This window comes from Corapipo altera, unplaced genomic scaffold, assembly GCF_003945725.1.
Source record: "Corapipo altera isolate COAL_440 unplaced genomic scaffold, ASM394572v1 23b, whole genome shotgun sequence".
NCBI classification, from domain to species: Eukaryota; Metazoa; Chordata; class Aves; order Passeriformes; family Pipridae; genus Corapipo; species Corapipo altera.
The window spans coordinates 6094855-6119849 of record NW_020884885.1 but is presented as its reverse complement, the minus strand read 5'-3'; the positions used below and the strand labels follow the sequence as shown (position 1 = coordinate 6119849).

General features: G+C 37.0%; 1 protein-coding gene across 3 annotated transcripts in view; it reads right to left on the bottom strand.

The window, feature by feature from the left end:
• Positions 1 to 24995, bottom strand: part of RBM25 (RNA binding motif protein 25) — a 33711-nt gene that overhangs the window by 1872 nt on the left and 6844 nt on the right. For 2 of the 3 annotated variants that reach the window (XM_027642211.1, XM_027642212.1), the window contains exons 2-18: positions 24644 to 24764; positions 20865 to 20914; positions 19244 to 19414; positions 18888 to 18945; positions 17569 to 17729; positions 14833 to 15015; positions 12593 to 12646; positions 12257 to 12340; positions 8454 to 8731; positions 7319 to 7541; positions 6920 to 7009; positions 5446 to 5519; positions 4591 to 4741; positions 3913 to 4237; positions 2616 to 2890; positions 2070 to 2168; positions 730 to 777 (exon numbers count right to left, since the gene is read on the bottom strand). In XM_027642211.1, coding sequence (XP_027498012.1) covers positions 730 to 777; positions 2070 to 2168; positions 2616 to 2890; positions 3913 to 4237; positions 4591 to 4741; positions 5446 to 5519; positions 6920 to 7009; positions 7319 to 7541; positions 8454 to 8731; positions 12257 to 12340; positions 12593 to 12646; positions 14833 to 15015; positions 17569 to 17729; positions 18888 to 18945; positions 19244 to 19414; positions 20865 to 20914; positions 24644 to 24749 — 2430 coding nt within the window. In that variant the 5' untranslated portion in view covers positions 24750 to 24764. The remainder of the gene's footprint in view (positions 1 to 729; positions 778 to 2069; positions 2169 to 2615; positions 2891 to 3912; positions 4238 to 4590; positions 4742 to 5445; positions 5520 to 6919; positions 7010 to 7318; positions 7542 to 8453; positions 8732 to 12256; positions 12341 to 12592; positions 12647 to 14832; positions 15016 to 17568; positions 17730 to 18887; positions 18946 to 19243; positions 19415 to 20864; positions 20915 to 24643; positions 24765 to 24995) is intronic. The other variant, XM_027642213.1, reaches the window with a different exon arrangement.

The window sequence follows — 24995 nt, the reverse complement described above, 5'->3', positions numbered from 1 at the left end:
ATCTGCTAGTTTCTGCTCATTTTCAGCTTTGAACTTCCTTGGATATTTATTAAGTAAACTCTAAATGAATTTCTCTTTCCTGAACTCATTATTCAGGCTCTTCTTGAATACATACAAACTTTTAGCATGCATAACATCTCTTGGGAAGTTCCCCAGGTCCCTCACTAGTCACACCAGGAACAATCTACTAACTTCTACTTTGCATGTGGCTCCTACCAAAACAGAGTGGACAATTAGTTTTTATTCACCTGACAGTGTATAAAATATGGTGAAACAGTAAGTTTCTCTTTTCCAACACCAGGCAAAAAAAGAGCTTTTACTCTTCTAGAGAAAATCATCTCTTTTGCTCATTAATTAGTAAAAGACCCACTAAACCACTAATAAAAATCTAGTTACAAGAATGAGAAGGAGGAAAAAGTTTGATATCTGGTACAGGTCTGTTATTATTGATTCTTACATCTTTGGGACAAAATTTTTGTTCTATGTTTCCAAATACTGAGAAATTCTGAACAGGGGTCAGTAGTTTGTACCTAGGTGCTGTAACCGTAAAATAATGCCTGCACTAGCATGATCTTTTTAATCAAAACAGTTTTCATATCTAATGTGTGTTTTCTGTCCATGTTCTGTGAACACCAAGTATTTCTGTTATGGACTCCTGCCATTTTGTATAACTGACTATTAGCTTCAGTAAAATGTAGAAGGCATATCAGTTACACAATTTCTGCTTACCATGGCAACATCATCCAGTATGCTCTGTGGTGAGCTGTGAGCCATAACCTGAAAGAAACAAATGTTTTTAGACTGAAAACTTAGAATAAACCCTATACGCATATTTGGACAAAATCCAGTTATGTCTGGATTCTGACTGTTATGCACATGCACTAAGTATTTGCAGTTCATTAGGTCCCAGTATCAGCCAAGGCAAAAATTAGTATTAAACTGCATCAGAGTCCATCATAGTGAGTGCAAGTTTACGGCCGATTACTAAAGAACAAGTTTCAGGAAGCTCCCGAGATTCACAGGTATTTGCTGGCTATTCTTGCATCTCCAACTAAGTTTTCTTAATTCAAGGAACAAGCTCCCCTTTCTTCAACAATAAATTCGTAATGGAAGGTAAAGGTAAAATTCTCCCTGTATCAAGCCTCAGAACAGGTAGATGCAAAATCCAGCTAAGTATTTAAAATCTTTTTCAGAACCAAATAAGTTGTCTTTCAATACTATAAAATTTCATTTATTTATATATATACATATATACACATATATCTAATATAAGCATGGCAAATAATCAACTTCTGCTTTTCACTTTGTACTAATCAACTGTGTCACAAAACCATCACACTTGCTTTGCTTCTCACAGAGTAGCCCTAAAAGATAAACCAAGACAAGCCATTATGAACGTGAGTACCATGAACCTGAACAGTTTTCCAAACTCCCTAATAAAAAGCCATAGAGTTGTCCTGAGAGACAATAAAAAGGCAAGTTGTAAGAATTCAGTTTGTAATTTGATGGAAGAAGCTCCACAGACTTTAGTTGCAACAAGTCATGCAAATGGTTAAAATGATGAGCGTTAGAATGATTTCTAATGCTAACTCTAAAACCTTAGTATTTGCTTACTACTAAAGGAACAACTTTTTAAGAAATTCATCTAGTTAATCCAGAAACATACGTAAAAATCAAACTACTAGCTCTTTTCCCCCTACATTCACACAAAGCCTATTTCTAAGTTAAAAAATGTTACTGGCAAGTGAGATATTAAGTCTGAAATATAATAGTAAAACTATCAGTTATAACAGCTGTTCTTGACAACTGGTTATTTCTTTCTCTAGTTCCATGTTTATCTAACAGATAACATAGCATCTAACACGTGCATATTGTGCATAAGCACTAATAGAGGTTAAATTGTAAAACATCAGGGTACTGATTCCAAGTTCACCGTCTCTGCTGACCAATATCACAGATTACTGAGAAGCTAAGAACAAACTGCCTCCAAACACAGATACAGCAGTCACTGGTGCAGTTTAAATAGGGAGCAAACCCCAGACTTCACAAAGGAAGCAGAAGATACTAACCTTAGAACAAACAAAGTCTACTAGTGTGGCTTCTTCTTCACCAATATATTCTATTATTTTTTTGTTGATCCATGGTCTAATTCGACGTTCCATTAATGTCTGGAAAAAGAAAAACACAAACCCAAAATGAATAATTACCTTAAACTTCACTGTCTTGTAACAATTGCCAGATAGGCAGTTAGAAGACTCAAACAACTATTTAGCAAAAGATACATATTGCTGTCAATGAGACAACCCTCAGAGATTTGGCATCTGCAAGTATTTTGGACATCCACTCAAACATGTTTTTACAGGACAAGTTTTTTCCCTTTTCCATAAAACTGCTAGACAATATGTAGCATCGATTCAGGAGAGACCAAACAAAAATAAGCAGGCATACTTCAGAATAAGGATTACATATGAACAAAAAACAGAGGACTCCAGTTTGACTCCATTTGATGATAATGCTCCAATCCACTGGGGTCCCAGTAACACTGTTTTTCTATTCAATTTAAAGGTTTGGAAAAATTAAGCCTTTTTGTAAATGGTTAAATGAAATCAACTTACTGAATCCACAATTGACCAATCAAGAGGATAAGCAAAGAGCTCTGGTTTTGCTGTGGGAATCTTCTCAATGAGACTCTTAATATGTTTGCGTTTTTCTTCTGTATTGACACTGCCTTTGATATTGCTTTTATCTTCATCTCCATAATCCAGGGGGACAAGTTTCCTTTTGCGGGGCACATCATCACTGTCTTCATCATCAAATTTATTGAAAACACTATCCACAGCAAGCTTCTTCCTTTTTACAGCATTGGGCTGATTAGGACTATTGCAGGCACCTACAACCCAAAAGACAGAATAACATATTCATGAACTTCAACTGAAACTAGTTTGCTCTTCACACATTTCTTGAGGAATGTTGGTTTGTATGTTATATAAATGCCTGTGAATGCCTGGCATCGGCTTTTAATCTCTCGAACTCTGTTATAAAAGTGGCAAAAGAGGTAAAAATCTCAGATGGAGTTTGTTCAAGATTTTTGAAAAATAGGATCTTCTTCTCTACCCTGAAACTAATTAGCACTCTAAGTGAAAGGAAGGCTAAAGCCGAGTTCCAACCTTAGCAGAAGCAGAGCACAAAAGTGAAAGGCTGCAATGAATCCTGCTGTAGGAAAAGCACTAATCAGCCTAATACCATAGAGCCTCTCTTCATTGAAGATCTAACACAGTGTGAGCTCAAACTGCAGCCTCGTACAATTTAATCGAAATAGTAAATAATAAATGCACAAACCTTCTGGAATACAAATATCTTTAGTTCTGCTGCTCAGAACTAAATTTTTTTAGAACACCCAGAAATTGCTAAAGTACTAAGGAACTATACGCTCAAGTTCCACTCACAATTGTCGTCCATTCATTATGATACTCTAAGAGGAAGAAAAAAAAATCTAATTCTTTTTTTCTTTAAAAGGGCCTTTTTAAGTAAATATAAGAACTATCTAGGTCTTAAAATTAACATACACTTACACCAATGAAAAGTAGCAATGAGTTTTAAAAGAGATATTTATAGATATATTAAGGTGAAAAAGCATGTGAAAATAACCAATCCCAGCTCAGAACGTTCCTAAAAAATTTAAGCCTTGAACATGCCAAAACTTCCTTTCCCTTTATTTTTCCCCTCTAAATTTTGGAAGAAGAGAGCTCTATAAAACGTATCATCTAGATAGGGCAAATGAAGCACAGCATCTGGGTAACAAGAATGTGACATAAGTACATCAAAACATTTGGAAAACCATGTGGTTACTCAGCTTGGCTTTTTTTTTCACTTTAATCCTATATGAAAGATTGAAATAAAATGTAAACTTGCCCAATTTGAGGCTAAGTCCTATTTTGGGCCGATGCTCCTCCAGCTGCTGTTGTTCAGGTGAATTTTCATGAGGGATAATAATGCCACAGGGAGATTCATCACCAGGTGTGTTAGGGGTTGCATTTCCACTAGCAGAAGAAACAGATGGAGCAGAACTGATGGGTCGTAATGTTGGTTTAAGGCAGGGCTTTTGTTCGGGCTCCTCCTCCTCTTCCTCTGGCTCTTCTCTCTTTTCCTCTTTTTCTGCCTTGTCTTCCTCTTCCTCCTCAGACTCTGGCTCTTGTTTAATTTGTGGCTGCCTACGTCGCTCAGCCTCCTGCTCCATCTACAATGAAAGAAACAATCAGCAAAATAGAAGCTCTCTCAAAACCAGCATTGTTTGAGAAGAATCTAAAGATCCACCTCTTTAGAAGACTGTTAGTCAAGAAATACATGCAACTACTGGCATTATTATAAGAAATAGTGATTAATTCAGATTTGTTTTCCAACTCCATCCAATCTGGATGTTAATCTGGAAAGTGGTTTTTTTTTTCATTGTTCTTACTGCTCATCTAGACTTCTTTTTAAGAAAAAGTGAACAGAGGAAATAGTAAATATCAGATCGCTTACACAATTTTGCTCAATGTAACCAGAATACCAAGGACTCTTTTTTTCCTATCAGACCCAACAGCTACTCACCCTCTGGAGTTCTGCATCTGGATCTGGGTGTCCTTCTGCCAGAAGACGCTGCCTAATTTCTTCTAATTCTTCCTTTTCCCTTTTCCTATCCCGTTCATCTGCTTCCATCTCTTTCTCCCTGTCTCGTAGCCTCTTCTGAAGAGCACTACCCCTACAAGAGATACACATTTTGTACTTCAAAGAACATTTCAATGAGAACCTTGTACCACAATACAAGAAAAACTTCATACAGATGTATGTTCCACTAAATGAAAATAAGATTCATAAGAGCCCTGGTGTCCTCTATTTTTGTAACAGAAAAGTATAAGATACCAGGTATCAACCTTACTACACAGAACCTACTCCATCACATCAAACAGATGTAGAATGTGGCTGCTGATCTTTTTAGAGCAAGAATCAAATTATTTTATAGGGTTTTGACAAGAACCACTTCTGCTAAATTAGTTTAATGCAAATGTTAGTCACATGCTGAAGGATGTTTCCAATGCTTTACTATTAACAAGCTTGTTCTTCATACTATTTACAGCTTCCTTATAGTGAATTATTTAGAGGCATGCTTGTTCCCTTCTCCCTGCCCCCACCACCTATTTTGACATTACACTGACCTCTACCCTGCCTCACCCACAACTTAAGTGATAGGAATGAACAGCTACTCCCAAGCATCAACAAGCAGCAGTAAGGAGTTTCCCTTTTCCCTCTGTCAAGTGACAGTGAAAAAATTTAGATCATTATAACCCTTACAGTGCCACATAATCAGTTAAATATAAACTCCATAAGTCTCTGCCAACAAACCCCACAATTATGTTGAAATGAACAATGAAGACTTAATTGTTAGGAATCAATACAAAGACATACCTGTAGTACTTTGGATCATCTCTGTCATCATCATAATCTTCTAAGAATTCTTTTAACCGTTTAGCTTCCTTTGTCTGCAAGGAATTGAAACTTAAGTAATGATTTCTGGTTTTCTTTCCAAGAATTTAAAATTTAGTAATATTATTAGTAAGTTAATTGTAGATCTACTACACTTCCAACTAAAAAGACAGAGTTTTTCAAAGAGATAATGGGAAAGTTTTGGAATTGCCTCCATCAGGTTCATTAGGATTGTGTCACTGATTTGCATATATATGCATACACACCTACACACATATATATACACACGTGGTTTTTTGTTTGTTTGTTGGTTGTTTTGGGTTTTTTTTTTCATTACAGATGAAGAGGATAAAAAGTTCCTGTTCTCCAAATCCATAAATCAAGTACTGGGTATTTTCTAGTGGCATCTTAAGTGTATTTTATCAGTACTGCTTTGTTTCAAGAGCTTTTTAAAAACGATTTTGTTATGCACAGAAACAAATCAGATGGCTGCTTCTAGAATAAGCACTCTCCTGTTCCTTATCCAAACCATGTGGCATTGTAATAATGTACAGGCCTAAAATTGAAGAGGGCAAGGGGGATAGAGAGGAGACATTTTTTTCTCCCTCTGATAACATCAAAAGGGAAATCTAAATTAGGACATTCTAACCTGTATCTAAGAAATACCTTTAAAGCAACAGTAAGATATTGCTATGCTGATGACTTTGAGAAACCAATTACGATTATGGTTGTAAATTCAGCACAAAATTTAATACTGCTTTCTACAACTGCCATCCATAACCAGCATCCAGGAGGATTATGAATAGAAAATATCCTCGAGTCATTCTCAAACATTTTTCCCCCTTATGCATTTAGAAGGAAAACTTAGATTCCACATGAAACAGTGTATTTTATAATCCCCTCACCCCTGCATGTTTCTTTCCATATTTGGCTTTGAAGCAATTCCTAACCCATCATCTACTTAGAACTCTCTCAATATCTCCTCTCCTCCTCTGGGAAAATTATGAAGGGAAACAACACCCCTACAACTTAAAATCATATCTCACAGAAGGTTTGGGTACATAAGCAGGTTGGAAATTAAAAACCAGGCCTAGTCCCACCTGCATGACGGAAAACATACAGTAAGTTTTGCTACAAATCTGACACAAATACAAGTTACAGATATAACAGTGCATGATGATCAGACCACCGTATTTTGCAGCTGCCCACTTCTCACTCCTGCCTTCACAAGACCAAGCCACCAGTCTTTGTTTCCACACTCTAAACAGTACTCACACTCATTAGACATCTTCTGTTTCAAGTCTATTAAGTGTGGGGTTTTTGTATAAAAACACACATGGTCTGCTAACAAAATGAGAGTTCTACTACTATTGATAAACAGTAGTAGAATGTTCCATTCTAAATGAGACCGAGAGAACAAAGCAGGAAAAATGATATGTAAAACTATGAACCTTACCATTTCCCTTCGTCTTTCTTCTTCCCTTTCAGCCTCTTTTTCATATTCTCGACTTTTTTTTCGTTCTCTGATTTCCCAGTTTTTAAGACGCTACAACAGAAGGAAATACACACACTTGAATCTCAAGAACATTGAGAACAGTAGTACTACTTCAGAGTTAGTCTGGATTGTTGTTTAAAACAACTGCATTATAAAGAATTTGCAAAATTTTATTTTATAACTTCAGAATAAGAAGTCAAAAGTTATTTTGACAGTGACTTAAGTATTCTGCCCCAATTCATGTACTCAAAGATTAAAAGCTTTTTTAGGAAAAGGAACTATGTGTTTTATAGTAGAAGACTTATTATCAACTCTCAGAAACATTATTTTATTTAAAGAATCTTAAAAATCCCAACCTACCTCCTGATATGCAGCTTCTTTTTCACGCAGTTTCCTCTCTAGTTTTCGTCGTTCGTAGGCATCTTCTTCATCTTCCTCTCGGTCTCTCTTCTTATCCTTTTCCCGCTCTCGTTCCCGCTCTCGTTCTCTTTCCCGTTCCCGCTCTCGTTCTCTTTCCCGTTCCCGCTCTCGTTCTCTTTCCCTCTCGCGTTCTCTTTCTCTTTCCCTGTCTCTGCTTTTTTCTCTGAAGGAAGGAAAAACCACCAAGTTAAGTACAGAGCATTCCTCTCCACTCAATCAAATGATTTACAACATCTTACAGGTTATTTTTCTTCTGCAATTTACAAGATGATTAGTTGGTATAGCAATAGGCATAAATCAATACTACTAACATATTCAAACCCCTTTACCTAAAAGTAGTTGTTTGAGCACTAACCATTATATAGCGATATCTACAGAAACCAAGCATAAGCATGTGGCAATTTCTTATCAGACTCTTAGTAGTTCTCTATAAACAACAGTTAAACCCACCACAAATAAAGGGTATCCTTAATAAATCTTTCATGTTTACGTGGCTTACAGGCAATTTTAACACTACTGACTAGATGATTTGAAGTGAAACAGCTATTTTCTCTGTGGTGAAGAGAGAAAAAGCAGCACTCAGAGTATGACATGATTAGTCAGTTTGAGACCGAGTAGTCCCCATGTTTTTACTAAAAAATCCACAAAACTAACAAAAAAACCGGCAAAAAATTCCCAAGGCAACCAACCAACCAAAAAACCCCACCACATAACAAAGGAAAAAGTAAAACCCACTTAAGCTAAAGCATACAACAGACGTAAGACAACCTTAAGTAGGAATAAAGCTAATAATGAAAAATAAGAGAGATTTGAGATAAAACCAGTATCCTTAAGTCATGGTTTGGGGGCTCCTTACTGCATATTGCAGTCCTTATACTCTTGTGCTGTGGAGGGAATCAAGTATTCTCCCAATTTGTATAAATACAACACTTTCCAAAATTTTAATTTCCTGTTGTTACTCTGATCTTCCACAAGGACCATTCTCTTTTGAATGGCAGCTGATCTGCTGAACTATATGCACTTAGTAAACATCACCAGGAAAAACTGAAACGAACAGCAATCCAGATACTTTTACCTTGATCTGCTCCGATCCTTGCGATCTGAACTCCTTTCACGATCTCTGTCACGATCTCTGTCTCGTTCACGGTCTCTGTCTCGGTCCTTAGTTCGGTCACGATCCCTATCTCGCTCCCGTTCACGCTCCCGTTCCTTCTCCTTCTCTCGTTCGCGCTCCCTCTCTCTTTCACGCTCCCTCCTTTCTCGTTCACGCTCCCGCTCCCTTTCTCTTTCTCTGCGTTCTTTTTCAATCTCCTGTCTTTCTTTCTCCTTTTTGCCTTTTTCCTCCTCCAGTTTCTAAAAACCAACAAGAGAACTTTCATAGTTAATTTTGCAGTTACAGGAACTGGATATTCCCGGCGCAACACACAAGGCTGGTAATGGAAATACCAAAACCGCCACTAATTTTGAAATATTAAATAGGGTTTGGTGGGTACTTTTTGGAACTCATAAGTATGAAATCAAAATGCAGCAATCACAAGACTAAGTTTCGTGCAAAAGCATAGATCTACACGGACCAGCAATCTCCAACCTTAGCAGAGTAGGGCTGGCCTTGGATTATAAGCTGACTAAAGTGCACATACACAGTGCATTACCAGTCATCATTCAGGTGGGATTCAAATTCCATTTGCCCTCTAAACCACATAGGTACAAGTAAGTGAACTTGTAGCTGATAAAATTAACTGTCCATCTAGGACAATATATTTCAGTGGAATGCTTACTGGGACAGTGAGTTGTTTCCCAAAAAGTCTTGGCAGACCAAAACCGTCCTATATGAAAACTTGAGTAAAGAAATACATCCACTTACACGTGGTGCATGTGGTTAAACAGTAAAGAAAACTGACACCTTTCCCCTTTTCCCTCCCTAAAAAAGTTCTAACTGTTCATTGGTAAGAACTGGACTCTGCAGAATGGAATTCTTAACTTCCACCACTGCAAGATGGAGACAGTTCACAAAAGGTTGGAAATAGCTCTTTTGAAACACAGGAACTAAAGGTTACCTGCTACAGTTTTACTAAAAACTGTACAAAATTGCCCCCTTTTTTCAATTAGAAACAGTACTTGTGACCAGAATTCCTATAAGACATTAGAAAATACATCAACAGAATGATAGATAAATCCATCCTTGGAAGCAATTGTTATGTGTTAACTTACAGATGCTGTGCTACGACATGGGCCGCCAACACTGGATTAACCTTGCCTATAAGCTATGTTTCTGGGAGGAAGAGCAAGTACACGGTTCACAAAAATACCAAATAACAACCAAATATACCAAATTTCAACCTGACGGATGCCAGAATACCACTTTTTGAACAAATATTGAGCAGAATAAACACGTTTATCCCCTTTGGCTCCACGTTTACCATCACTGAAATGAAATTAAAAACTGGAACAATGAAACAGCATTTTCTCTGGTTTCTGTTTTTTTCTTTTCTTTTAAACAAAGCATTTAAGACAACTTTAAAAAGCAATCTTACCTGATTAGTGTTCTTCTGCCATAGGCACAGGGACCAGAGAACCGACAAAGGATTACATAAATAAAGCTAATTCACTAGTGATTAATGTATCCAGTGAAACTATGCTGCATTGATAGCACAATACAGGCAATGTTGGATACATTGAAATCACAAAAGGAAAAAGGGACTAAAAATGGCAGGAATTGGTAGGAAACTGATGTGAAAAAAAAAATCAAACTTAGATCCTGAAATATACACTAATCTGAAAACTAATTTCTAAGGACTGCATTTTCCAGGAGCTTTACAGTGTTAAACCTCAGTACGGTCAGATATTAAGCTAGGTTGTCAACTTTTAAAAATCCAACTTACCTCAAATTTCATATACTTTTAAAGAAAACTTTACATACTGAAGTGGTTGATACTTACAGGTTATCTTTGGTTGAACTCCTGTTTTGCCACTCTCAAAAACTTTGTTTGTGGTGACATTTCTCAAGAGAGTGGATTTCTTTCTTTTTTTTTTTTAAATATATTCACACAAGTGTAAATACACATAAACAAATTTTGATACATTAAGATCCATTTTCTAAGTCCACTTTCTTAAAATCCAATCAAAAAAATCAACTGGTCTGTTTTGTAATCAAAATCTGACCTCCTTTAAATTCTGTAAGCCTAAATAAAAGGATCTGAAAGGGTAATGGGATGGGAACAGTATCAGATAAATTGAAGTAATGAACAGAAATGAACAGGTAGAAGAATTATAAATCTTACCTTGAGCTCTCTTCAGACTCGTCCGTGCTGTAAATGGACGCCCCCTGCAATGCTGACACCCTGACAGTCTGTCGTTATTGTTTTATAAACTCATACCAAAAACATGCAAAGGTTCACTGTGCTCACTAGCCAGCTGCTAAGGATTCAACAGCCCCTTTTAAACATATCCAATATATACAATGACTACTTCCAGTTGATTTTTAATGTTAAGAAACCCAAAACAGCCCCCCAAATAATAGATTAAAGGCAGTAAAATGCCCAACAGCTTCTGAAACAATGAAGCTTGTTTTTTGTTTGTTTTGTTTGTAATTTTTTAAAAAAAATTATTACTTTTTTGCATCTTAGTATCAGTGACAACTTGGGGCTGGGAACTGAACAGAATTCTACTGAAGTTTCACCACTGACCAGTTTCACATTCAATTGCTGAGCTTCTCCAGATAATTTTTTTCTAGAATTTTTCCCCAGGTTTTTATCTTCAACAACTTCAGTCAAGAGCAAAACTGAATATGTGTACTTACAATAACATGTAGTCACCTGTGTGTATGTTGATACAGTTGTGTGAAAACATGATACCAACCCCAGTGATTGCATGTGGTAAAGCTAAATAACACGGGCATACTTCACCTTTTCTTTAATGTTGATTTGGGGGTATTTTGAAAGAAAAGTGTGTGCTCAAAAGAGGAGCTTGCTGATACTTCTCTAGGCCAAGGACCATTCCAATCTTGTTGGGGAAAAATTAATACCAACTTTAAGCTAAACATTAAAATAAGAACGTTACATGCATAGTTGCACTTTACTATCCGCAAGTATCACTTTCCAAAGCAGAAACATTCACAGATGCACTAGCATTAGTGGAAACTTCTGTAAGTGGGAACCCTGGGGTGGGACTTGATGTGCACAAACATTTCCAAGCCAGTTACCCCTTTGCATATTTTTCTGAGGGGGCATCCATAAGTATAATAAAAAACAGAAGCTCATACTTACATCCTATTCCATGTTACTTTCCAAGCTGTGAGTTTCATCTTGCATTAGTCACCATATGATCTCTATCATAATGGTGGGGGTCAATGAATAGATTAGCTTTATGGGAATTTACAGTTCTTCCATGCATCTAAAGTTTGGTAAGTCTGGTAACCACTGACCTATTTTTATCTTCCCCCACTCTTAACTTAGAACTATTAAAATAAAAGACTTAAATTTAATTCAAGTTTCAACTCTTCATAAAATCTTGGATAATGTTACAAATCTACCTACAGAAACACACTCAAGTGTATGTCTTACGCTGCAGCCCCGTTTAGCCTTAGTTATAAATATCTTGACTTAATGTATGTGTAGCAACTTAAGCTGCCTTTATTCATGTTAAAGTGAGAAGACTGCAAAATACTCAGTAGCAATCAAAGTCTTAGCATAAAGATGTCAAGGGCCACTTTAACGTGGCAGTTGTCTTTTTTTGACTTGTAAAGAACTATATGTATATTAAACCTAATATAAACATCATTTTAAGTGATAATGCAATGTACTGCTAAATTTTATAATAGTGGTTTTTTGGATTTTGAAAAAGCCTAATTTTTATCAAGTGCAAAAACAAGAATACTACCTTGTGTGTATCTCTGAATTTACTGATCTCTCTTGATATCAGGTCTCTTTTGTCTTCCTCCATTTCTATAGCATTTATATCCTCCTAAAAAACAAGGGGGACAGGAGTAAAAGCATTAAGAGCCATCTGTACAGACACAGGAGAACAAGAGAAAAGCCGCAGGTTAGAAGTTTTCAACCAGTCTTGCAAGAGATAAATAAAGTCCTTCTGCAGTACCAAACCTGACAGTCTGATGTTAATGAGTGAAAAAAAAAAAAAAATCAGATGGACAAGAGTCACAAATCTGGCAACTAGCAGTAAACATAGTCATTGTCAAAGCCTACAATGTAAACGAACCTTGGTGATGAGTGGATAAGGTATCAGTGGGGCCACTGGAAATCTGCGGAAAATCTGCGGAAAAATCCACGGAGATTTTTTTTTTTAAAAATAGATTGCACACTACTCTGAAAAACAATGTTTTGTATGTTTGTACTACAAGGCAATATTGTATTGCTGTGATCTCATTTCTTTGATTCAACAAAGTTACAGAAGAACCTCGCTAATTCTCCCTTCGCTGGACTACTTTAAAACACATAGTGATGTCTCATGTTAGTAAGACTTCACTGAATTACAAGTGTACTACAGGATATTAGTACGCTATGGTAGCATCATAAACAAGGCTAAGCTACACTTGCCAAAATAAATGTTGTATATCTTGATTTTATTTACTCGCTAATTCGCAAAATTTGGTAGATTGCACCTGCTAACTTATAATTAGTGCGAATTAGCGAGGTTCCCCCGTGCTTGAAATTGAAAACCAGATTCCACTCACTCTCAGTTCCCCACACACATTTTCAACTCCCCCACATCAGTCATGCCTTCATCCAGAAGAACTAACAGCCTCTGCTGCTAACACCAGCGGATTGATAGCACAATCTTCTTCATACCAAGCTCCTCAGGGGACAACAGCCCCAAGGCTGGCAAGTTTCCACACCCTCCCTCTGCCCCCCCAACACATCTGCATCCATCTTCCCTTTCCCCCCCACCCTCAACAGTCTTTCTCTCCACTCTCCTTTAAAGACAAGAGCAACAAGCTAGTACCGTCTCTTCACTCCCACCTCTATCCACACAGGCCAAAGATGGCAATTTCCAAGTTTCTTTTCCTCCTTCCCAATATGGGAGGTATGATGGGATGCATTTCAACCCACAAGTGCTGTGTACTTTAAAAGAACTTATTTGCCTACTTGACTAGCTCAGATTGGTAAAATTCTACACAACACAGAGCTAGAATATCACTCTGTCCCAGGGACATAGTCAGCATGCAGCTCTTCAATGACTGCAATGGTCCCTTACAACGTTTAACTGCCTGGCATTATTCATGGCCATATATATATATATTTACCCACAGGACAACAGACATTGTAACAGTGCTCATAACAAAAAAATACAGCTGATAGCATTAAACAATGACTCATTACTCATTTGCAAATTCTCATCCAAAAAAACATCTTCTCCCAAAGGGAGGGAGAGGAAAGAAAAACAAATTCTCAGCTCAGCACTTTTATACCTCAGGTTGGCCATGACTAACAATGTTGTGGGAAGATATACTTGCTCCCTGTGGGAGATGTTACTTCTTGCACCATGCTTAAACTCCATAAGCATTATTGCTTTATTGCCTTGGAATAGGTACTTTGCAGAAGACTGAAATGTGTAAAAATCTTGGTCAAACCATTTTCCAATCTCTTTCACATTAGGTGCCGAATGGTAGGTGTGAAAGCCCATTTTCCCATGGTTAGAAACTTTGCTGGAAAAGCTAAGTCTGAGTTTGCTTATTCTTGTTCCCCCTTCTCCAGTTTGTTTTAATCCATAAAAAGGTCATTGACAGAGGCAGGTCTAAACCAGAACATTCATTCCTGCTTAACATGGGTTTTTTTGCATTGCACAAGATATGAAAGCCAGCTGATCAAATATAGCCAAATTGGGATGTGTGATTTTGTAAGGCAGGAAGACTATAATGTGCCTTTCATCCCTGAAGGATCCCTTCAAGGTTTGTAAGGTATACACATATACAACTAATGAAGTGCTTCCACACCTGGGTAGACAGTTGCAACCAGTTGGATCAAGGTACACTACAAGAATGCATACTATATAAGCAGAGAGAAGAATTTTGTCAAAAACTACCAAATTCCTGGCATCTTTCATTGGAAATGGACGGTATGCAGAAACTCTTTACAGTTGTTTTTTAAGTTCTCATCTGAACAGCTACATGCACATACAGATTAAACTACACTAAATTCAGTATTTCCACCTTCAGAGGGATGAAAGGTTGGTTCAGTCCTGCCCAGATTCAAACCTGTTGTTCCAAGAAGTCTAGGTGCTTAGATGCCTAAACCATCCTGAGTGGATGGTGTCTATAACTGACTAGCTTTCAGCTCAAAAAAAAAAAACAAAACCAAAAAACTGCTGCTGACATCAATGGTTGTTGATGTGTTTTCTCATCAGAAGTTTAGGTTTAAAGTATTTGCACAAGGTTTGGCCATTATATAAAGGTGAGTTGAAGAAAAAAAATCTGTTTTGTCCAAAATCAAAACACATACGTCCTCCTTCTTTTCCTTTTTCTTCTTCCTGGGGTGAGAGTCAGATTCCTGGGAGGGGGCATTGAGCTCGCTGGAATATTCTCGTATTAAGACTTCAATGGCCCCTTTAATTATCTGATCTCTTCTCTTTGTTTCCTCATCCAGTGCTTCATCATCGTCATTTGTTGTCTCTGGTCTGGAGTTCTAAGGAAAAACGGCAAAGTAACAGGAATCAAGAAACTAAGAATAAAAGTAGTTTTATCAGAAGTTCACCTTTGATCATCAACATTCATGCCCCTACAGTATTTACTATAAAAAAACCAAAATCCCAAACCAAAAAAAGACAAACAACCCCAAACAAACTACTACACGAAAATCAAACCACCTACAAGTAGTTATCAATTGCATAATTTCAGTCAGACCTTTTCACACTGGCAATACCATATTTACCACACAGTGTTACATGTGGAATGGCTGCAGAGAGCAAGTGTAGGATTGCATAATAAAACGGAACAGAAAAATGGTGATTAAAGCAATAGACAGGAAAAGAGTGAGCGCACTCCCACTCCCAGAAAGGCAATCACTATAGTTGCAGTTCTTGATCTAAAGTTTTGCCTTGTATATTCCAGAACTTCACGTCATTTCAACAGCAGTTCCTCAAAGCCTTCTACTTAAGTGCCATGCAATACAAATGCCTACCTACAACTTTCAAGCTACAACCTATAACAGAACTATATTAAAGAAACATCATTAGGGAAAACATTCCTTGCACAGCAAACTCTTTCTTTAAATTATTGTTGATCAAGTACTTTGCAGTTCCTCATCTTTTTGCCCCTTTCAACCTTGTAGGGAGGAAAAGGAACACAAAGAAGTGCCTTTCACTAAACGTTACATGAAACGGTAGAACGATGATCTGCACACTGAGCAAGGTAGCCCACCTCTTGATCCCCTGAATCTTTTAGAAAAATGGAATCTCACCTGAGAATCCAGCTGCGTATCCCGTCAAGCGATAGGTGGTGGGTGGAGTGAGGGGGAGGGAAGGGTCTGATGGAGCAGCAGCTAAGAATGAGGGGGAAGGGAGGATTCAGTTGGAGCTGAAGAAGCTGCAAGGCCAAGGAGGAGCAGGCTGAAAAGAGCTAGAAGGCAGTGACAGGGAGTGGAATTGAAGAGGTCCAGGGAGAAGAAGTGATCAGGGAGAGGAGCTAATTAGATAAAGGTTTGCTTGGTGTGTGTCTGCATGAAATTGTATTGTAGTGTACATGTTTGATTTCTTAATTAAAAGTACTAAAGAAAAAAGTTGCAACTTTTGGATCCAAGTGGCACCAGCACAGCAATGATGGTATGAAGCAGGTATTGCAAGCAATTCAATTACAATACACTTCATCAGTACTCCTCAGCAATTCACAGACTTTCTTTGCACCACCGCAAAAAAAGAAGTGCAAAAAACCAAACAAACCGAACAAAACCTAACAAAAACCACAGAGCTAATCTCATTCTACAGTTCAACAGAATGGGTTCATACCATTGTCTTCAGCAAAGCCATAAACAGTACCTTCCACTTCATTACAATCAATCTCACAGCAAACAAAATTCAAAAGAGATGTACAAGAACTCCACAGATATTTTAAGCTTGTTTACAACATCAGCTGTGGAGCACAGTATCCCAGGTGATGCCAACATGAAACAAGGAAGTATGGAATGAAAGGGGCAATCAAATCAGACCCAGGCTAACAGCTAGTACAGTACTCCATTCAAAGCCCATGAAGTTCGCGCTCTGCTTTTCTAAGCCACCGCATTCAATCCCACACACTGGGTATGCAGTCAAAGATACATCAAGTACCTCAAGTCATCATTATGCCTCTAGTTCTGGTTAAGTAACATGAAATAAAAGTACTTGTGTTTTCACTATATTCTACACACATTTAAGAAATATTCCAAACTGTAATTTTAAAAATTTACCTGCTATTGTGCGATTAGTATTTTTTTAAGTTTTCTAAACGAGAGCCTCTTCTCACTTTCATTTTACAGAAATTGTTTTAAGAGCTATCTTAAGGCACATGCAAAATTTTAAAACTGTTATAGACCAAACTCAACAACTTGATTGTGGTGTGAAATGTATTATTTTAGCAAAGAAACAGACATAATTAATTTTAATGTAAATTTGTCAATTAACTATCTTTGTATTTCACAAGAATTCAAAATACCAAATATCTGTAATTATTCCCTAAGAGATCCTTAGCTCTAGAAAGGAATGGTACAAAAGCAATTTGTCCATCTACTAAATGTCTGAAACATGCTGTCTGATAACTGCATCTTCAACTGAATGATCTACTTCTTTTCCTTTTCCAAGATTTGTTCTAGAAGATCATCAGTGAAGGGGAAAAGAAACTTCAATTCTCTTCAGACATCCAATTTACAGACTGACACAGTAACAACCACTTCTAGAGTTTATACACTTTCAAGAGTTTCTGAACAAAAATGAAGCAATGGAATCATAAGGTACAGCACTTTAGAATGAACTTCAGAATTAAATCTAGAGATGCAGTTGTAGCTTACAGATAAGTCTGAATACTATGGAATTAAGAGATTACACTTCTCTGCCTTTCAACATATCTTCAGACTCATTAATGTGATTCTGGCAAAATCCTAAAATGCATTAAGGGCAGAGACTAAGAAACATGCTTGAAATCTGATCCAGTGAGTATGTTACACTGACACCCCACCAAAAGAATGCAAATCACACATTTATATACCTACCCCATTAGATGCCTTTTTCTTTGCTTTCCATTCATCTAGCTGAGCCTTTGTCTTTGCATCAACTTTGACTAGCAGCTTCTTCTCTCCAATCTGGAGGTCATGGAGTAGTCTCAATGCTCGCAGTGTGGAATCTGGTTCTTTGTACTCACAAAACCCAAAGGCTGAAATGAATGATTAAAATGAAAAGTAAAAGTGTTAAAGCTCTTCAGGTAATTTACTCTATGTAAAAAAAGTGTTTTGAAATAATAAACTTGGAAAATAACCACTCCCTTCTTAAAAGCCAGGAGTACACATCATAAAAACTCAGAAAGTTCACTTACTGCATTAATCTTTGATGTAACTAATGGTGCAGTAAATAAGGTGAAAGCAATACACACATTGTAGATGCCTTGTCCCTGGAAACTTCCAAGGTCAGGCTGGATGGGGCTCTGAGCGATCTGATGTAGTTGAAGATCTTCTTGCTCATTGAAGGGGAGTTGGACTAGATGAAATTTGAAAGGTCCCTTCCAACTCAAACTATTCTATGATTGTGTTTATACATCAAAGACAACTGTCCTTTGACACAGAAATGCATTTTACATGATGTACATAAGGTACTTTAGGTGGATTTGCAACTGTCTGAAGACCAAGGGCATTAATCAACAGCTCACTGCTAACCTAGAGGGACAGGTATTTCAAACTAGGTTTTTCACAACAGTTACAGAAAGTTTTAAATCAGAAAAGCATTTTATGAGAGCAAAATAAACTAAGTTTGATATATTAAAAAAAAGCTGAAGGAACTGAATTACACTCTTAAAAGGAAAAAAAAACCCTAGGAAGATATTAAAACACTAACAGCAAAAAACAGTAACCAAAATTGTTTCCCATATCCACTGGAGAAAGGCCACAAGAAAAAATAAATCAGTTCAATTGACAAGAGGGAAGGTTAGTTTTACATCAGGAAAACCTCCTTAAGAGAGAAGGACAATACACATTATTGGAAGTGACTACTAACAGTGCTGCAACAGTAGCCTCCAAAGCCAAAAGTGGCAAGCCTTCCTCAGGGATGGTTTACAACCTCCTCATTTAGTCTCAGAACAGAAAGGTGAGCAAAATTAGGCTCTCAACATTTTCCCATTTAATCTTTCTCAAATTGATTTTTTTCATTCTCTCCCAATTCCAGAAAATACTAGTTCACTAACAGAAAGCAGTTATCTATCATATACAGTATCTTAAAATGTAAAATTATTAAGAATAGCAATGTGTCAAGATATTTAAAATGCCACTAGGTAATAAAAACAAGAGTCTGTCTAAAGATTTTGAAAAGTACGAACACTTACCTTGAAGTTTTCCAGATGCCCCTTGCACTCTCTTCCAACTCAAAACCAAGCCGCATTTCTGCATTAAAGATAAATATTATTAAATATTATTTTATATTCAAAACATTACAAAAGCTTTTTTGCAAAATATGGCAAAATTAAAAAGGGTAAACACTACCAAATAAAAAAAAAAGTCTATATTCAAAGACATCTACAGCATAAAAAATCTGTACTCTTCGCTTACTGACTCTCAACTTGAGCACAGTGGATTGCTATTCCAGTGACTGGGAATAGCTCTGCTTTTAGTACATATACAACACTCTGTTTGAGGGTCATTACTTCATTCATCAGCCTAACAAGCAGTCCACTGTACTTACTGCTAGAAGCTGCCGTATGAGCATGTCTGAGGCCTTCTCAGAAATGTTGCCTACAAAAACGGTGGTAGTGGGACCACAGTTTTCATCATTTTCTTTGTTCTTTAAGCCAGGATGGTCTTTTCTGACTCCCAAATGCTTTCCAACCATGGACACTGTGGTAGGAACTAATACCTAAAAAGAGGAGAAAAGGTTGTAAAATAAAGCATTGGATTGCTTTGTTTCTTTGTTTAAATCCTTAAGGTAAAAGACTTGGGCATGTACATTTATTTCAAAATTAAATTTTCAAATGAACCTTAGTTAGGCTTACACAGTAAGACACCAATAAGCAGTTCTGACCTTAAAACTTTAAACAACACAAAAAAAGATTGCCATTTTCTGGCAAAGACAGAAAACAAAAGGTGTACCTGAAAATGGCTACTGGAAGGTCTCAAGATGAGCATACAGTAATCTTAGGTATTATTTCTTATACGAATAACTAATTTGCAACATTTGAGTCACTGGGAAGTTGAATTACCTTACCTAACTGCGTAAAAAGCAAACTACAAATATAAAAGTAGTTCTGACTCAAAGGCTTCAATGGACATGGTACAGATCTTCAAGTTTTCACACACTGAATAAACACTACTGCTTTATTTAATCAATACTCTACCCAAAGCCTCTTTGGGTTAAGAAGCAAACATCTGTAAAATAACTGTACAGAGATAGGTATGTCATCTGCTCCGTTTTGCTGCACCTCTCTCCTTTCCCCTAGGATTTAACGGTACATATGCACTGAGTCTCTCTTCTCAAAATATCCTTCTAGAAGTGTCACTTAATAAAAATTACTCTATTCAAAAAACTAAATAATTCATTTGTTCCAGTATCCTTGTCTTATATAGACTGGTTACCATGAATATATCCTCCAGTAGGAGATAATACAAGCTATCAAAAAACACCCCAAAACAATCTGTATTTTGGGGAGATTTCACTTCTGCAAAACTGCAGAAATGGTAATTTACCTTGAAGCCAAGAAGTAACCTTCATATTTTAAAGAGCGTTTTTTCTGCCCCAAAATCATAAACCTCCCAACTAGAAATTACTAAGACACACGAAGACCTTTCATTATGCTCTTCCATAGATGAGTATAACATGCAATTATTCCTTCCCTGCAACAAGGAGAAAGCAAGCTTATGTGTAAGCTTGTCAAAGCACATACTTTTGGGCAACTCAGCAGTGCTGCGCGATGGCCTTATAAACCTGGATGAGGTGATACCCCCAGGAGAATATGTTAGGGCAACAAACTCAAGGGCAAGAGACCTGGAATGTCACTGATTTAGCTGTACTGCACGTACACACATGATCCAAAGGCGAAGCCTCAACGAATGTATTTGAGAGAAGTACACCTTCTTGCAAGAACAACAATCACTTCACCTTTGCAGTTAGCAGCTTTAGACATTACTTTAAACTTTGTCTAGGTCAGAAATTAGCATAAAATTTGCATTACAGTTGCATTTAAAACGAAGCATTTTCTTTCATAGTAGTATTCTGATGAAACAGAGTAAAACAAAAATACTGTTGACATCTACTAAGTTTTATTGTCCATTTGATTTTGCTATAATCTCATCCCCACTGTAATACTTACAGTTGGAGCTGGAGCCATAATGCCCATTGGTACAGGAATCATAGGGGTCCCTGAGAAAGACAAGACATTAATTTTAGTCTGCCCTGTTGAGATAACTAATGAATACAAATTAACTGATTGCAGATATAATCTCAAACTAGAGAGCAATTTTGGTCAAATGAGAATTTCACAGTACTGACCACCAGTAATTCCTTAAGCATTCAAACAACGTCTAGGTACACTAACATACCATGGGCACTTTCTCATAATAGCATTTCAACTTTGTCACAAACAAATCTATTTTCAGAGTACATTCAAACCACAATATTGTTCTAGAAGGTAGTGGTGTGATGAACCTGGCAGGGAATTCCTTAAATAGAGAGCAAAAGCAGTTGATATCCTACAGATGATAATTCCATTCCTGACTTGCACAATTCACACAGCACAGTCAATTCTGCATATAGCTTAAGGATGAGGTCCTCTAGAGAATGGCATCAAGCTTCATGCAACTATTTATGGAATAGCTTAATTAAGGCAGTATAAAAACCCTCAATTGAGAAGCTCCCTACCTGCTGAATACTTGAATGGCAGTCTCTAACACTTAATTGAAAACAATATATAATCAGATGAAACTATGTGATACCCCTCTTTCACAGTACCAAGTTCAATGGCAGCTCTAAGCACTATTATGTGAGGCAATACTTGATTGTAAGAAAGGCTGTTCATCTTTCCATGCCAGTTGCCAGAGGAGGTTAAATATATTAAGTGAATGGATTTCATCAAAACTATTTTTTGGCCAGTAAAGACACTGAGACTCAAGAACAATGAAGTCAATCTCATGTCCTTCACAGAAAATAGCCTGTAGAGATCCTATCTTTTTTTTTATTATTCTATAAAAAGCTTTTATCTTTTTTCCCCCTCTCAATCCTTCCCTTTTGATCCTTCCCTTCTCCATTTTTTCATACCTAACTAAACTTCTGCAACCTACTGTTCCTGGACTTGTTCCCTCACTTTCTCTCGTGTGTAGTCCTGAAACAGCACTTCTCCTCAGACAGGAGAAATCTCCCTCTTCAACTTTCTCATCCACTCCTGTTTTGTTTTATTTATGTTATTTTTTTAATTTATTGTCTCTAGCACTCAATCCTCTTCCTCAGTCCCTTCATATAAAAGTCATACTACCTCTTATCCCTCCAAGCCACTCAGAGAATCAAAAGTGTATTGCTCTCTCATGCTCTCAGTTTTAATGCACCATGGCATCTCACAGATGGTAACAACTACTCCCAGACAAGACTGATTGTGCAGCCCTATAACTATTACAACTATGATTATCACAATGATTTTGAAGTTACATCTCAGTAAAGACACTTGTGTTACGACTGACAATTCTATGAAACTATCAGCCCAATGCTCAGCAGAAGCCAAAAAATCCACTGAAATATTGGGCATCATCACCAAACATACTGACCATAGGCATAATTTAACTGCTACACAAAAGCTTGGTGCACCTACACCTTTGACAACAGTCTACAGACCTGGTCTGTGCAACACAAGAACACCATCCAGCCTTAGGTTGAGAAGAGCAACTACATGAATTAACTAGTAAAGCAGCTGCTTTACTATGAAACACTGTACACTCTGGGACTCTTCAAGTGTGGAGGTTTGGAAGCAAGATATGGAACATGGTTAAGGTGTAGAAAAGCACAAACCACAATTCACCTAACTCCCACATCAGAACTGGGGCAGGAGAGGGACACTAAGTAGGTAATGAGTTTAAAGACAAAAATAATAGAGTAGCACTTTACACAGCGGTTAAGGAACTTCTCAAATTTGGTGTAAGAGGTGATAGTGGAAATGGACAGTATCAGCAAGGTCAAAAAACACCAAAGTGTTCGTGAATGACAGGCCTAGAAAAAGATAAAGGTCAAATGAAAGATCATATTCTAAGATCCTTCATGCTACAGTTGTATGAGGGAACAGACTGAGAAAGCAGATAGGTGTACAAACCCATCCAAAATACCATTTTGTAGTCCCACTGCCCAGACAATGCATCAGTCTATATGGACTGCAGGTCTGACCCACTACAGCATTTCTGACATACAAACTGGAATTTTTTACATCTTAATGGTATTCAATAATCTTCAGAGATGACAAGAGTTGTCAGGATCTGCTTCTTATCAAATCTTCCACACTGAGATGTGGAAATGCTAGAACTTCTTGTTTTTAACAACAATATTTTTAAGCAAAACAAAATACCTTCCCTAACTTCATTCTTATAATAGCAAACTACTGCAGCTGAAACTTTTCAAAAAATTATAGGCTAAACATGAAATTTTGACCAAACAGCTAGTGAAAAATAATACTATAAGCCACTAAAAATGTGATTATATGTATGGAATAAGTTCAGAGCAGACTTTCATAAAATCTCTGTAGCATTTTCAACTCTACTGATGCACTCACACTAAGAACCGAGATCCATATCCTCTAAATGTCAAAATATGTTCTCTGCACAGGTAAGCAAATGTTTCTAGTGTGCAGAAAAAAATTTTATTCTCACCTGATACCAGGCTTCTCCACTCTTCAGATTCCTAATCCTAACACGAGACTATTTATATAAAAAGTCAACCACAGCAAGAGAACAAAAAGATCTATGTCACACATGTTAAGCAGAAAATTGTTCAGAGAAGAAAATTTATCAGGCATTTAAAAATATTTGTCAGAAAGTTATTTTTTAAAGCATCTGGTGTTTTACACTAGTATATATAAACTGGAGCTAGTAAAGATAAGAGGTATAGTTTTAAAATTTAGCCTGAAATTTCTGATGGCAGGATGCTATCTGAACAAGAACTCTGCCTTAGCAGAAAATAGATAACAGCTCATAGATCTGATGAAAAAAGTTTAGAAAAATAAATGTAAGTAAAGATTAGCTTGATAAATGGATGTGCAGAATCTTTTCATAGTTCAGCCATTTGGTTTTTGAATGCCTTTATTGTCTACAAAACACTTGTGTACAACACAACTTAAGACCATACAGACAGAAGATATTTTCTGCAGTCCTTGTGACAAATTTTAAAGAGGTAAATCTGATGCATTCCTTTCTCCCACTCGCTCTGTGGCCTTCTGCCTCCAGTCACTGTCATCCATATAGGCCATGTACAGAAAAAAAGTGGTTCCAGAGCAAGAAATTACAGTCTCAATGCAAAAAACAGAGGTTGATCTTACATATCTTACAGAACAAAGACAAAAAGATGGGAATAATTTTGTGAAGACTAGAAGCAATGAAGAACATAACAGCAAGTTTGCAAGATGTGTGGAGGAAAGTACGTAAGAAGCAGAATAAAAGAAAGTGGGACATAAAAAAAGCAAAGAAAAACAATGCAACAAGTTGGACCTTCTCTGAAAGTTACTCCTGTATTTTCACATTACATGTACTCAGCGTACCCAAGAGTATCCAAAGGCTATTACAATGGCTTAAGTGAAAGGAACTGAAAATCACAGTCTACTGCCAAAACAGTGGCTCTTGGAACACCTAACGCTAACCAAAATCACCACTTAGCTTCAGTCTTGGATGAAGGTCCAAGACAAAGTCCAGTATTGTTTCTAATGGTCTCATTTCTGGTTAAAAGTAAACAGCTTTTGGTAGACCAAAAGGAGCTCACTCACATGACATGATAAGAAACTCAACTGTAACATACACAAACCAGAGTTTTGAAATACATTAAGAGCCAGTAACTTTTTAAACAATTGAGAATAATAAAAGGAAATTTATTTCTACAACACTTCCATACACTAATATAACTTACCAGGAGGTACAGGTGGAGGAAAGCCAGGAAACTGTGGAGGTGGGATCCCAGGGGGAAGTGTCGGGATTCCCATAGGAGGGCGATTCAAATGAGGTGGAAAAGACATTCTTGCAGTCACAATCTGCCAAAAAAGACAGAAAAGAAAACTTGTACCAGTCAGTTCCCAAACACGAATTACAAAAGCAGGGCATATGATAAGTGTCCATAACTATTTTAAATCTTTAAGACATTCAACTCCAAATTAAAACTATTTTTAACTTTTTTCCCCCCCAACTATTCATTAAGCTACAAATGTAGTAGACAGCACTTCTAGAGAAGTGTTTCAGAATGAAGAGAAAAACAAAACTGTATC